The sequence below is a fragment of the Galleria mellonella genome, unplaced genomic scaffold (genome assembly GCF_026898425.1).
Source record: "Galleria mellonella isolate WM207_F2 unplaced genomic scaffold, CSIRO_AGI_GalMel_v1 utg38, whole genome shotgun sequence".
NCBI classification, from domain to species: domain Eukaryota; kingdom Metazoa; phylum Arthropoda; class Insecta; order Lepidoptera; family Pyralidae; genus Galleria; species Galleria mellonella.
The window spans coordinates 3976139-3992668 of NW_026442090.1; the positions used below are offsets into that span (position 1 = coordinate 3976139).

Here is a 16530-nt window from a genome sequence, read left to right on the forward strand (position 1 = left end):
AGATGGATATTATTTTAAAATTTTGGTATATCCTCCTGCACGGTTGACTGTGCTTTATTTAGTCACCAGTCACATACGACGGAGTAATGGTAAGTTAACTATAACACGGTAATTCACAATAAAACAATTTTATTATACTTACAACTACGTGCTAATTCCCAAAAAAGTCCTACTACGATGAATAATCTACCATCCAAAATAGTTTTCTTCAAAAAGCGGGTTTTTTTCTTTAACACGCGCAATTGAAACAAACTATGTGAACTCACTTTTTATTATAGGCATAAAATATTGTAAAACATTACAATACCCAAACAGATTTCAACAAAAACAATGCACTACTTTGTACCCGTAAATACTTACATGTTGCCGTTAGCGCATCGCGCCCGGTCAAATGCCAATAATGAGTTCACTTCATTGTGAATGCCTCAATACCCGCATGAATCGTGTACAAACCGGTGCACCATTACGCTAACGTTTAAACAAAAGAAACTTGCGTTAGGTCGTCGACGCGAAAGTTCCCTCGACCCTAGTATTCGCACGCCCTCTATACGGAAGCATAATGTTTACACGAGAAAAGTAACTATGTATGCGCCAGCGCATACAATGCCTGTCTCGCTCTTCATGAGAAACTGAATTGCGACATTGCACTGGACTGGTTCATTCATCGGTCTATTCTTTTTGAATTTACATAATAAACAAAATTGACTAAAAACGTCTTTGTAACTTAGCTATGTGGAGCTTTGGTGATTCTGACACGAATGATTCGAGTCCATTGCATTTCTTACAATAATTTTTTAAATAAATTTGATGCAGGTAAATAATAAATAAATGCCAATTGAATTAAAAAATTCAAATGAGTAATATGGGAGTTGTTTATTAATGCATTATTATACATATGCCTAATTTTATTAAACAAATAATTAATAGGACATTATTAGGAATATTGTACAAATAAAAATTTTCTAGTTTTTTTTTTTTAAGTGCCATTCATTAGAATCAAATAATAATTTAGGATAAAATTACAACAGATTATAGTTGGCTATTTTTCATCTTACCTAGATGAATACCTACTCAGTATTACTCGCCAGTGCTCACACATAGTAGCAACTAAAAACGCATCGTATGAATAATTTTAGATACCTAAGACAATATTTAAAAATATTTTCATATAAATTAATTTCGTATACAATGGTTGTCATTTAATATAAAAGCTTATGTAATATGATAATTAATAAAAATCAAAATTTTATTAATAATTGCATCGCTCCAATTCTTAAGACGAGAAATCCCTTAAATCAAAGGTTTCTCTCAATACACAAGCCTATTCTATTTCTTGTACTCTAGTATCCTAAGACTGTTATCATAATGATAATTGGGGAGAAAACAAATCTTCATCATTGACTACATTAACCGCTTACCATCATGTAAACGGTATGCTTATTTGCCACTTCAGTGGTATAGAAAAAATATTACGATTCTATATCACAGGTACACTCCTTCTAAAATCTTCATTTTCTACACAAAGAGTATGCCAATTAGCGTATGGTCTATCTATATATTAGCAGTCGCCCATTAACATTTACACAACAAGAGATATCTCTGGCGTATTGTTTTTGTCGATAGTCATTGCCAAACATAATGACCTTATCTTGAATTGCACCAATCACTTTTCAATATCTAAACACTAAACTTCTTTAAAATTAAAACTTGTTAATAATCCAAATTCATTAATATATCGCTGATATTTGGAGCACTTGAATTGTACAATTATATTATACCCGACTTAGGTATTTTTATGTGTAATCACTTGTAAATGGTGCAGCTGTTTTTGATTTGTTGAAAGACAATTTCATACCAATCTCTCGTCAAAAGGAGCCATGTACAAAACAGTAAAATCTATATCCCCAACTAATAATACATCAAAGCCAACCAAACATTTGTCCAGGACCGTTCAGTTATTTATATTCGTCCGCTGACTTTTATATATATGTAAATCGTGATCTAGTTTCGTAAAATATTATAAGGAAAATATTTTACGATTGAAAACAAAGGTCATATTGTGTTTACTGATATGATGTCATCTAGGTATTCGGGAAGATTGGTGAAACGAGGTTAAGTTTAAACATTTTCCTATACTTACACAAACAACACGTATATCATAATACTGGTCCAATTATACGTTATATAAGAGGGGCCGGGTGATCAACCACTGCCCACTCTTAGATTTTGAGCATAAGTACATTATATAAAGTCTATGTGCCCACCCTGGGACACAGCTGAAGCTTTAAAATATGCGTAATAAAAGAAATGGGGGTTCGTCAAAAGACGAATCTTTTTTAAGGGGCCATCATTATAACTTTTATAATATAATTTCAAATTTGCCCTTCACAATTCTATAACGAAACAAGTTTTTTTACGGACCTCCCAACGATATCCAATATTTTTATTATTTTATTTTACACTTCAAAATGTTAATGTGAAGTCATCTTGGACTAGATACTCAGTTCTTAGCCACACATTTAGAGGCTTAAGCTACTAAGCTCTGTCTACCCCGTACAGGGCATCTAACTATCTACAAGAAGGCAATTAAAGCTTCAACTAAACTCACCAAGTCAACTAATTATTCCTGGGGGGAAGGGATTATTAGTAATGGGAACTATCAATTCTATTCTAACAATATACCCTACCAGGTAGACTTCTAGCGGTCCCCCTGGAAACAGTCGTGTTTAATTCCAGGTGAAATCTTACATTGCGCTAATTGACCTGCCTTTTCATCCTCACCTATCATCTCTCGCTGCTTCGCCAGTGCATACTGCTAACGCGAACAGGGTTACCTTTCCATTATCACCCATAAAAAAACGACTTTAATACTATTTGTTTAACACGACAAAAATTCATGTAACTTCACGCCGCTTGGTTCTATCACAGTATAAAATTGTTTTATTACTGTCATAATAAATTTTGAAATTAAACGTTTAATTAAGTTTAGTTTTAATTCATTATTTAATTAACCACAATATACAAAAACTGGTAGCCGAACGGACGTAAGCAGAAGATTTAGATATAGTGTATCAGATACATTCCGAGTAAATTTAATGGCATACCTCGAATTAATGAGGGATAATTAGCTGTACAACGGCAAAAGAAGCATGAAAATAAAATAAATGTTGTAGAAACGAGTTCTTTTTACTTATTGTAAATGGAATAAACTTGAGCGATAGGGTGAGAAATTATACTATTAGCAAAACCGGCCAAGACCGTTTTGAACACAAATTATTAAGGTTCCGTAGTTGTGATTGCTGATACCTTAGAAAATTATTGTCATAAGGTGACTAAAACAAATTAGCACTGTAACTTTTACATAAAATTCTTTCTTTTTTAAAGTATAAGATTATTAATGTAAACAATTAATATTATGGCAAAATTAAACCTAGAAGAAGGCAGTGCATCTATGAGGGTCTTTAACTGTAAATTGATATTATAATACACATTATATATTTTTTATACATAATGCATAAAATGAGGAAAAATAAATAGGGAAGCTAATAGAAGGATGTTCATTAATATTTTATGAATCCTGGGTCCGACTGATGTACACTTTACATAAAAAAATGATCTAGAACATACACGAATTTAACACATATTTCGTTACAATGTGCCTTTGATTTCTGGCATAAAATAAACCCCTACTTTAAGTGACGTGACGTAATAACGACAATAATAAAAAAAATTAAAAATAAACACAACCTACTTATTAAAATTATTCTTAATTTTTTTTGTAACAAAAAATGTACAACATATAAAATCTCGTTAGCACCTAAGATAAAAATGTATATATGTATGTATAAAATGAAGATAGAAATCAATAAGAATTATGTAATAATGCCATACAATAGTCTTAATCTATAACTAAATTCCGATGGTCTTTAAGGTCAATTTTTTTTCAATTTCAGTAATGTAGAAATATCAGTATCTTTTGAAATACAATTCCATTCGAAGTGGAACAGATCAAGCAATCACAAAGGCGTACCTCGTCTACATTTTATTATTTAAGCTCGCTTTTATTCTCTACCTGAGTACCTGCCCCACTAAACTCACTACCCGGAACACTATTAAGTAGTTCTACGAGGCATAAAAAAAATATGTAGAAATAATGCCGAGCCGTCTCTGTTGATGGACAGAACGTAATTTACTCGGCGAAGCCTTTTGTAAACTTACTTTTGAATTTTGTATTCTAGAGCTGAGTTAACTATTCGTATAGGTTTTAATAATATAATTTGTTCTCTTGCGAACTGATTTTTCTTCTTTCTTTTGAATCATATTCAATTAAGAATATTGTTTTTTTTTTTTTTAATATAAAATTGTATTATTCAACGATTTAATCGCTTCGCTTTTATGCAGTTGCCATACCGCTCTAGCACTCAAACCGGCAACGTTATATTACCTATACTTGTTTCCTTGATATTTTGAACAATAAATCATTTTTATTACTTTTCATGTAGTAGGCATTTTAACATATGAACAGGTTCTCTGTCAAATACTGAAAATAAAGAAACATATCTATTTTTCTTCTTATTCCTCTATTTTAAAAATTATCTACAACTTCGATTCCAGTTGCCATGTATGTCCGTATAATGTTCTTATGTTACACACACTGAAAAGCGGTCAGCATTAGTTTTTTAATCTGTTTTCTCTATGTCAAATATAAATGTGACTGGCTGGGAATTTTGTAATATAAATACGTAAATATTTCGTTTCTATATCTATGAAGTTTTTTAGCTTTTAGATCATTTTAAAAGACATCATTGGCGCAATACGAACCTTTAATTCCTAGAAATGGCAATTGTTTAAAAATCGTTTATTTTTATACTATCTTCGGTATTACGATATTCCATTAATTCTTCAAAGTCCAATATCTATTCATGGAATCTGATGGACTACGATCCCATTTTATGTATTTAATATTGCAATAAAAATTAAAGGAATATGTAAATATTTCGTTTGTTTTTTAAAGATTTTATTCTGGTTTAAAATCACAGGAAGGACATAATTTTTATGTCCCTAAAAAAAGTTAGTATTAATTACTGCATGCAGTTTTCAGTATTTTTTTGTCTCAAAATTATTTTCCTTCTGAAAATAAGACTTATGACCGTGTAAAGAAACATTTAAGCCATAAGTACTTCAATATATTTTTTTCTTGGAGGCCATTTTTTGTTGTCACGAATACCTTTATGAAGCCCGTTTTCAGTAAAGTTCACTGCATAATATATATGAACTATAATAAATATCAGTAGAACTTGTATGAATTAAACATACAGGAAAACCGATACACAGATATATTGTGAGGTAAAATTGAGTAAAATTTCGTATTGCAAATGAGCAGGAAAATTTTCATAAATTTAATTTTATTAATCGATTGATATAACAAAGACTTTTTTTAAAATGCAGACACCATAATAGAATGTTATAACCGTCACCTAGAAAACAATTTGGACTTGTCCACCGAATAGTTTTTTTTTTTTTTTTTAATTTAGTTTTAATTTATTTAATTGCTTAATATTTCCGGTAACTTCAACCTTATGTTGTCTTACGATACATTATGTAGATACAATGAGTGAAGAAATACCATCAGTGCATGTGGAACGCGAAGCTAAATGTATATTTCTTATAGGAATTTGAGTATGAAATAGAGAGATAGAACACAGATTTAACAGGATTAAGTCTAGTAATGTTTAGACTAAGTGTCAATTTTCAAAAAAACTGAATGATTATTTAAAAAGTTAACTAAAGACCTTTATCATATAACTGATTTTTTTTTTATTTTGGAGGCATTTCAAAATTTCAAACGTAAACACTAAGTACTACAAATTTTTGGCTAATACCATACGTAGGTATTTAGGCAATGCATTTTGATGTAGAATTAATATTTTAAGACATCAAAGACAGCTACTTTTTTGCTATTATTTTGAAAAATTGAAATCATGTTAGTTTGTATAATGGACAAAAAATGGAATCATTGCCACGCTTATCTATACTGCATTTAAAGGAAGAGTTTTTACGTGACCAAAAATCTTACAAACACGCATTTAGATCCGCTTTACCAATTTGCTGTTATTTATTTGCATTTAATTTTATAAAGCGGATATACCTAGCTGTTCGTGTCATTAGCTTACTAGCTAACGTACATTTTTAGCCTGCACGGTCTTAAATGAGTACCTACTTAAGACCGTACAATCTAAAAAAAATAAGATAATGAAAAGAAAATAAGATGTTAATTTATTAATACTTTTCATTTATTTTTATTGCCTGAAAATTTTACCTAGGTTGATGATTAGAATTGTACCCACCTATACCAAAAGGTTTTTTAAAAACATCTTGAAGCTTTAGTAAGATATCAAACTTAGAATATTTTATTGTTAATTAAAAAAAAAGCTATGCGAGCATCCGTATTAAGTGAATAGGGCAAACAAGTTTGATAAAATATTAACAACAAACATGGGTCGTTAGTAGTAAATAGGTACTAGACATACATGAGAACATCTTAATTTCATAACGTTTCATTTATTGAGTAGAGGTTGACAACCATTATTCACTTGTCATGAATACAATCATGTGCCGACAGCACAATAACGAGCATTATTAGAGAGGTAACTCAACGTCGACATGTTCATAATTATCACTATGATGCAAAAACGAGCGCGACTTGGCGGATATACATTAGCGGGGGTACAAGACGGGGGAAAGGTTGTCGGCCCCGGCCTGTGACGTCACCGCACTGACCACTCTGGGACCGCCACAATGGCCTTTCTCAGAAGGAGCAGATGCGCTTGCCCCGCTATCTACCGCTCCCTTCCCCTCGCCCGCGTGCACTTACCCCGCACACGAGTATTCAGGAATGCGTCGATAACCTTACAACAAAAACTTACCTAAACTATCTAACCAAGCTAAAAACCGTGACTTGTATATAAAAAATAACCATTCTTCATAGGCGTAATCATGAAAAACTACAACAAAAACTCACTCTGAATAAGCAATAGCAAATCGGCGCGAAGTGTAACTAAACGACATTTTTGGGCAGCGCGGCAGAGGCTCTCAGGTAGAGACGCGGCCAGCGATCGGTTCGCGTCAGAGCGCCTACCTGCCGCTAACGTATCATTACGACGTACCGGTAATGATACCCGCCCGTAATCACCGGCTCGCCGCCCCGCGTCCTGTCTATGTCCGCCGCTCCTCCGCATGCCGGCACCTCCACCTCCTCATCGGCGACGAACCACGCAACTTCCATGGATGAGTGTGGATCTAGTCATGATGTAAAAAGACATGCACTAAACCTCCACTCATCGAAAGAAATTGACCACTCGCCGACCGTACAGTCCCGCAGCTCCGCACGTACCACTGCACGCACTTATCGTCCGCGATGTCACCTCGTAGCACCGAACAGTTTGTTCACGAGCACGTTGCCGTGTTTTTTAAACGGCCAGAATTAAACGCGACCGGGCAGTACAGCGACGTGCGCTCTCCGCCGGCTCACTACGAAATAAACGGTCGAGATTTGAAATCTGGGAAGCTAGACGCTGCGCGTGCGGCGGCCGGGAGGGGCGGCGGCGACCAATGACGGCTCAGCGCGCGCAAACCGTGACGTGGTGGGGCGCCCCTGCAGCAGCGCTGCCCGCGCGTCCTCACCCCGCATCACTGCACGATATTATCTTTTCTACAAAGAAGTACACAAACGGTCAAGCCGCTTGAGGCAAGCCCGTCACCTTTGCTGTTTGGGAGGCAGAGACGGAACTGTTCCGTACACTCCGTAGGTGCTCCGTCTTTGTCTTACAAACAGCGAAATATACGTGCTCGATCAAGCCGCTTTACCGTCTATGAAGCTCGTAAGAACGTTATTTTCTTTCTTTCCTACTCGCCCGTCCGTCCGTTCAACCGACAACGGAAGTGAAATGAACGCGCGCGTAAACTGCAGACACGGTGCTGGTACTTCGCTCAATACGACCGGTATATTGATGTGTATCTCGGCATATGTTTCGAGTGCACACAAACAATGAAAGGAATTAACAAAAGAAAATTATAGTATTCAAATAAATTTATTTGTAGTTTCATACAACTTAACTCAGCATTTTCTTTACAAAAATTTTACTAACACTAGAATTCTTACAATTCTGTAGATGAAGTATGATTAATACAAAGATTAATACGAAAAAAGGCCCGTTAGCCGCCGGTGGTTGGCAAAAAATGGAGGAAAATGAGAATAAAGGACAAACATTACTTAATAATATAAAAAAAATCATTTTAATAGTGTTATTAAAATACTAAGTTACATTGTGGTACCATTACTTTTATAAAATAGGAATCACCTCATTCTTCAAAATGCACCAAATTTCATAATGCGATTTCAAAAATAATAAATGCCATCTTAACCTTAGCAACAAGAAAAAAAAAGAGAGAGGTGCTCTTTCTCTCTCTCTCTCTCTCTCTCGGAATAAGCATCATGGGTCATTGTTGGCCGTTATTATGGTGCACCCGAGGTCTGTGAGCTGCATGAACTCCGCGCCACCGTCGAGGAGCCGATGCGAGCACACCGCTGCCTTTTCACTAATAACACACTTCTGTTTGTTGGTAAGATGGCCGGCGGTCACCACGGTGGCACTCAATTGTTCCAAGAGTTGCGACGCCGAATAAGCGTCCATTAGGAACCTGGAAGGAAAGTGAATATATGACGTTCTTTCCTTTTTTTTTTTTATAGATTTCTCTTACGATCTTATTTGTTTAAAATACTTTTACTTAGTTCCTTTGTTTTTATTATACAATATTCTTATTTTAAAATATTAAATGGTATATGATTTATATTTATGGGATTTTTTTTTGTTCACGGACTTCATAGTACTAAAAAGACATTACATTAAAATCTATTAACAATTTATAAATTTTATACCTATTTCTTAGACGATTTTTTTAATGAAACAAAGAAAGCGTTCTCCTCAGCCATTAAAACAAATTCCGTAATGTAAAATCGTCTTAGATTATTTTTCCTTTTTTGTTTATAAAACACAATTATTATGTGTAATAAAATAACATAAATTAAACATAATATTGATAGAGAAGTATTATTTATTAAATTTGTAACTCTCACTTCAAATGTCTTTGTAAGTTCATTAAATATAAAAAAAATTTAAAGATATATGCATGTTTACATGTTTATTAATCACGCTAAAACGGCTGAACACTTTAAATGAAGGTATATAAAAAAAATCTTATTATTGAGTGTTTTCTACCTACAATTTTTTTTAATTAATAATGACTAAATGACCAATCATAATATACTAATTATGCGTAATTTGAGACACTTGTGTAATTACGTTTACGCGCCTGCATTTTTGTTTGCTAATGATACATTTTTTGCTTATGTTAACTATTTTTTTTTTTTTTTTTATAAAACTTAGAATGGCAAACAAGCTGACGGCCCACCTGATGGAAAGTGGTAACCGTCGCCTATAGACATGAGCAGTACCATGGACATAACAGAGTATACTGTTTCGCCCATGATTCCCCCCATGCGTTGCCATTCCTGAGGACTCAGATGTTATTCCTCTGTACCCTGTAAATTCACTGCCATTTCCCACCCTTCAAACCGAAACAAAGCCATGCAAACACAACTGCTTCACGATTGAAACACGAATGGGACAAAGGTGCCTAAGCCTTCCTCTGGTATTCTTACTTCATCATCATACTGATACGGATTATTGTAATCGTAAATTATTATTATGTAATGAATCTAATGAGTCAATTAATATCTTATTTATATACACTTTAAATTATTTCCTCGAATAATTCATTAAATTGTTAATTAATACCTTATTTTAAATACCTTTTTCTAATTATTTTAACTATCTAAACATAATTTTTTTTAATCAATAATAAATTGTTGAATTAAATAATAATAATCTACAATAATGAATGATTCTTTAAATAACAATAAATACATAAATATTTAACAAATACAAAATCTAGTTATTACGTGAGTAAAGTCGATTTCAATAATTATAATAAATAAATATATAAAAATAATACAGTATATGTATATAACACATGTTTGTATATACATGCATAACTTACAGTAATAATAATTTACGTAAATCTATTATTATTAAATCTAAATTTAGTATTAATATATGGTCCTTAAAATAAATATTTCGCTGTAATATCAAATTGAAATTTTAATTTTAGAGATGAGTTTAGAGGAATGGCCCCTTAGTATCGACCCCATTGTTTACTAAACAAGATACGAAAAAAAAAACAGAAAGCAAAGCTATATTGCACCGTAATTTTGTAAAATTGTACCTGTAACATTTTCTTAAGTTATTGTAGTCGTGCCCGCGTGCCCGTAAGATGCTTTATAGCACGACCACGATCTATCATCAGATTATTCAGTACATTTGAACTAAAAAGAGTATCTGGATTTGTAGAAAATCTAGTAGTAGCCAACTTGCACTCACATAAAATGTAGGTGTTCTAATAAATGTAAAAGACTGTAAAGGTGTTTGGATGTTTTTAACTTTATTTTTAAATAGCCGAATTGATTTGAAATTAAATTTAGTACACGAATACCTATTACCTAACTTAACACATAGGATATTTTATATATTAATGTCCACGGGCAATGTCGCAGATAGTTGATAATTATTGCTAAATTCGTTACAAAGAATAAGGACAACTTATGTGAGAGGAGTCTAAAACAACTATCAGTCAGCGAAAAATTAAAAAATTAAAATAGCTGTATCTCACTGTTTCACCTGCGTGAATCAGCACTATAAAGTATTCTATGTGCTAAGTTAGGATATAACCTTCCCGTATATGAAATTTCATTTAAATCCATTTTATAGATTTTGCTTGATAAATTAACACATATGCATCCATCGTTATTAACTTTCGCATTTATTATATTAATAGGTTAATAAGATATCTAAGAACCTACCTACATTTATTTAAAAATATTTAAAAACCGTAACGTGTTCGGGAATAATAATAAACTGAAAAGTTTACCTTTGGGCTCGGGGCCCGCACAATAAGGTTGGAATCCCGTCGAATTTAACCTACTATTTAAACTGAATACCTACCAAGTTAGTAATAAAATTATTATTATATAGGTAGATATAAATTTTAATTAAATCTGAAATCTAACTTAATATTACAAATCTTTATATTATTATGTATACGTGAATTTATTGGGTACGGAGGAATAACACCTGAGTCCTCAGGAATGGCAACGCATGGGGGGTATCATTGGGGAAACAGTATACTCTGTTATGTCCATGCTACTGCTCATGTCTATAGGCGACGGTTACCACTTTCCATCAGGTGGGCTGTCAGCTTGTTTGCCATTCTAAGTTGTATAAAAAAAATACCCAATAAATAAATTAGTAAAATTTTGAAAAATACAAAAATATATTACCCTATAATAGTAGTGGGTTCAACGGATTCGAATGGGGGGGGGGGGGAGCTTAGTAATGGGGATTAACAACCCTATTGTTAGTAATAGTAGTATACCCTATCAGGTTGACTCCACGTGGTTAATATACCACGTGATATATTAACCACGTGGTATATTAACCACGTGGACGTGGTTGACTCTGGAAACCATCGTGGTTGATTATTGTAAAATTCGTCACGAAGGGCTAGCTGATCTGTTTGCATCCTCACCTATCACTAGTGGCCTGCCAGCATACACCAATAGCATAGACAAGGTTAGCATACTATGTCCACCCATTAAAAAACGGACTAGAATGTTTGAACGTGGATAAACAATTTTTTGACTAAATTTATAATACATTTCGAATCATAGAAGTGTCATTGAATATTTGTTAACAGAAGATTATTTCCATTATTATTCTATTATATACATCGACACGAAGCTATGTTTACTAATCTAATTATCGAGACAACAATGTAGATGATTATTAAAGATTTTAAATTTTTAATATAAATAATAAATATCCTTGGAGGTGACACACAGCGCCATCTAGTCCCAATTTGCAAACTAAACAGAAGTTATACTATGAGTACTAGACATTACTCTTGCATACAAACATATGTATTATATGGGGAACCAGTAATCACCGAAAGGTGTAGCGATATGGTATATGCATAATATTGGTTTATTGGCACAAAATATACAGGTCAAAATAAACATGCTTTTTTAACACTGAGAAACTATGTAGGTTTATATTAATGCTAAATACATTAAAACTATTTCAATGTGTATTAACATTATCTAAGGAGTATTTTTTTATTTACACTTAATGTTATTTTATAGGCATGTCTTTGCATATAGTCAAAAGGTGCTTTCTAAAGGTAGGATTGGCACTAAATTAATTACGCCTATAGGTACATGTTAGTGGTTACTACAACCTGTATATAAAATATTTCTAAATATGTAACAGCATTATTTCATCTATTCAATAATTTTATAGGTTTAAAATCATTGAATAGATAAATGAATGCATTTGTGAGACCTAGTAAAAATAAAAATTAATTAATAGACACTTACTTATCAACAAACTTCTCTAGTTCACTGTAATTCTTGACGCTCAGGTACTCATTTACTGTATTTTCAGGAACAAGGCCCGTCACCTGCACAGAATAAAATATGTAATTTTAAATGGCAAAATTGAAAAACATATTCAAGTCACTGTCATTTTGGGAAACATCAACATATTAATTCACAAGAAATTATTAATTTAACTGTTATATATCTATTTTATTTCTTACTAAAATTGGTAAAATTTTACCCACAAACATTAAATCAAGTACCTGTTTGTAGGTGAAATTCAACTAATCTAATTTTCTAATAGATATATATATATATATATATATATATATATATATATATATATATATATATATATATATATATCATATATATATATATATATATATATATATATATATATATATATATATATATATATATATATATATATATATATATATATATATATATATATATATATATATATATATATATATATATACATATATATATATATATATATATATATATATATATACATATATATATATATATATATATATATATATATATATATACATAACCCTTCGACTCAGTGCAACGACAAGCTATTGCTCAGAGGAATTATTCAATATGATGCCTACGGCCACTTTCTATCATCGTACGGCTCGCTATCGACAGGGAGTTCACCCTCATACCTTACAGCCTAAATGGTCGCGTACAACGCGGTTCCCAAGAGACTACACCATGTGGTTCTTCAAAAGGGGAGTAAAGAGGTTTCTTCAGGGTCGGCAACGCGCGCGTAATACCTCTGGTATTGCAGGCGTTCATAGGGCCGTATGCTTGTTCGCCACCTCAGTGGTATAAAAAAAATATAAACATGTTCTATCCTACATATCTTATAAATATCCTAGATCTAATCTTTATTCTTTCCAAATTTGCGTGAGATAGATGTCATAAAATTTAACATCATTGACATTATTGTTCCTGTGCAGGTTATAACACTGTTATTTTCAAGCAGTTTGGTAATATATATAATTTGGATACCTCAATAAGACCATCGGCTGTGATTTTTCCTAATAATCGCTGGCAGCACTGCAGTGCAGTGAGAGCACGACGGAGATCCCCTTCGCATGTGTCTACTGCCTGATGAAGTACATCACCTTCACCAACATCAACACCCTCTGCTTCACATATTTCACGTAATCTATTGAATACAATCAATCCAACATATGTACCCTTTTCATATTTTTAAACAATTACAATTAAAACAAGCTGATATTCTACATTATTGCAAGTACTTGTCACCAACAGATAAAAATAATTTTTTTGGAGGTTTTTCAAATGTGGATTGTTAACATAAAATAACCATCATAAGACATTTAGATAAGACCAGAATTGTGATTTACTAGATTTTTATTAATATATATTATATAGAGCTATTAGAGCCATTTTAGAAATATTTTTTTTAAATGTTCACAGTATTTTTATTTAAATATTATTCACAAACACATTAGACTTCTCATAATCATATTTTAGATAGAAGACTTTTGCATTTGTGTTAAATTCTCAATTTATTTATTTATTTACAAGGCAAATCCACAGCATACATATTAACACACTCTAAAACAATCCAATAGTTAAGGTACTACATAAAATGCATACAATGATTACAGGTAAGCACAACATTCACCATTACATTTACATAGAAAAGATGGTAATGAAGCTATTTAGTCAAGTGCATATTAAGCTTCTAAATTGACAATAAATATATAAGACAATACATTACATATAAAACAGAAAAATATATAATTTAAAGCAAGTGATAAAATCCTTTAATAATTAAAATAGGTTTGTATGTTTTAGTTTTTATTTTTTATTAATAATGAAGTATTTTGTGACAAGGCAATGAGTCTATTATATTGTGTTGGATTCAAGAGGAAATATAATAACATTCTTCACAATGTTGATATTCAACAAATGCCTCTAACCTCTAACCCCATAACAATAGATAACAATTGTGAGCATATTTATTATTGTTTAAATAAAACATGCATACAGACCTTTTAATAACATTTTCCCTTGCAAGAGGCTTAAATCTGAATTTTGAGCATCTACTTGTAATTGGAGGTATGATCCTAGAGACATAATTGCAGATCAAGCAAAACCTAGTAGTTCGTGTTTCACGTTCCATTGTACGCCGTAGTGCTGCCTGTGCTGCTGTTGTCATAGAATCAGCCTCATCCAATATCACCAACTTGTATGGAGGGCAGGGTCGTCCACTTAAATAATGAAATTGAAACATGTAAATTTCATTATACATTCATTCATTATTCATTATACACTCATGAATCCAAAGACTTTGGCTAGACTAAATGGCACAATGTAATATGTTCATGGAGACCTATGTACAAGCAAAATAATACAAAAATAAAGATATACTAACTCAAGTCTAGTGGCGCTAACAGTAAGTTGAGCAAATGCCTTCACTTTATCCCGAACAACCTGGATACCGCGTTCGTCAGATGCATTTAATTCTAATACACGGTCGCGTGTTATATCTCCAAAGAGTTGTCGGGCAGCCGCAAGAATAGCACTCGTCTTCCCTGTACCAGGAGGGCCGTAAAATAACAAATGCGGCAAGTCCCCACCTGACAAACATTCTCGAAGAACTTGTACCACTTCTCCTTGGTCAACTATGTCATCTATAGTCTTCGGCCGACTGAAATTTATTTGATAATTTATAAGTATACAAACTATACCGAATCAAACAAGACATTTCCAAAAGAAAACATTAATCATGGACTTACTATTTCTCAACCCACGGCGCTGGAGGTTTCTTTTTTGTTGAAGTCTTTATTCCAGATGAAGAGGGCTTATCAGTAGCTGATATTTTACCTGTTTTAAGAAATGCTTGCATATTGTTTTAAAATGCGTGTAATGATTAAACCTGAAGAAGTTATCATCAGTAAAAATCAGTAATCATATAAGCAAAATTTGCCGGGAAAAAATAAAAATATTATTACAAGAATAAAGTGAAGGTTAATTCCAATAAAAAGTATTTGTATAATTCTATGCAACCATTTCTATGATCCTATGCAACCATTTCTATGCAATATTACAACTTAAATAGTATTCCACAATTTCATCATCGCTATTAACATCAATCCATGATGCTTTATATCTGATATAGTATTTAAAAATGAGAGTTCAGTTGTAAATACATTTTGTAAAAAATATTATTATAATATTGTGAAAACTTGTTTGGATTTTATGAATTATTACATTTTAAGACAAATTTATGCGTATGACAGGTCTAAGTTCATTGACTCAAATAAAAATAGCCCATCTCCTTTAATACCTTAAATAGCGCGTATATTAAATTTAATGATAATGTGTGATATATTAAATTCCATTGTTTCTGCCTAAAAGGAGACAGGTGTGACAGATATGTATGTATGTATGTGATATACATATGTTGTCTCGGCAGCTGTCAAGAGATAACAAATAAAACCATTTTACTAGGAACTGACTTCAAAAAGAAAGTTTTTATTTCGGTTGGATCTTTTTGTTTCATACTCTTTTAATTTTAAATCGATTTGAAAACACTCTTTTTTAAATGAAAAGATATACTAACAGATTGCTCGCATAGAAATTTTATCAAAATTATAATAATAGTATGTCTAGTAATAACTATTTAGTTTGTATTATTTCGATACTATGAATATTAATTTATTTATATTGGTGGTTCTAGATGGTTATACAAAATATTTTTCCAAATTTTATAACTCTTGAATTTAGATTATATAGATAGATACTTAAACTTCAAAAACAGATCAACATTTGTCAGCAAATTGTCAAATTAAACTTTTTTTAATATTGTATATAAACTTAGACAACGTATGATTTTTTTTTTGACTGAACATATCTATATCTGTCATTTCAAATATGTCAAATTCATCAAAATGACCGCCGTTTTTATAGTAATAAAAATGTTT

General features: G+C 32.1%; 1 protein-coding gene across 1 annotated transcript; it reads right to left on the reverse strand.

Moving 5' to 3' along the window:
• Positions 1–8099: 8099 nt before the first annotated feature.
• Positions 8100–15573, reverse strand: LOC113522710 (replication factor C subunit 4). The gene is made up of 6 exons (XM_026908493.3): positions 15343–15573; positions 14979–15254; positions 14596–14814; positions 13580–13739; positions 12551–12633; positions 8100–8700 (listed from the first exon to the last, which is right to left on the reverse strand). The coding sequence occupies exons 1-6, from the start codon at positions 15450–15452 to the stop codon at positions 8493–8495; spliced, it is 1056 nt and encodes a 351-aa protein (XP_026764294.2). The 5' UTR covers positions 15453–15573; the 3' UTR covers positions 8100–8492.
• Positions 15574–16530: the final 957 nt, after the last annotated feature.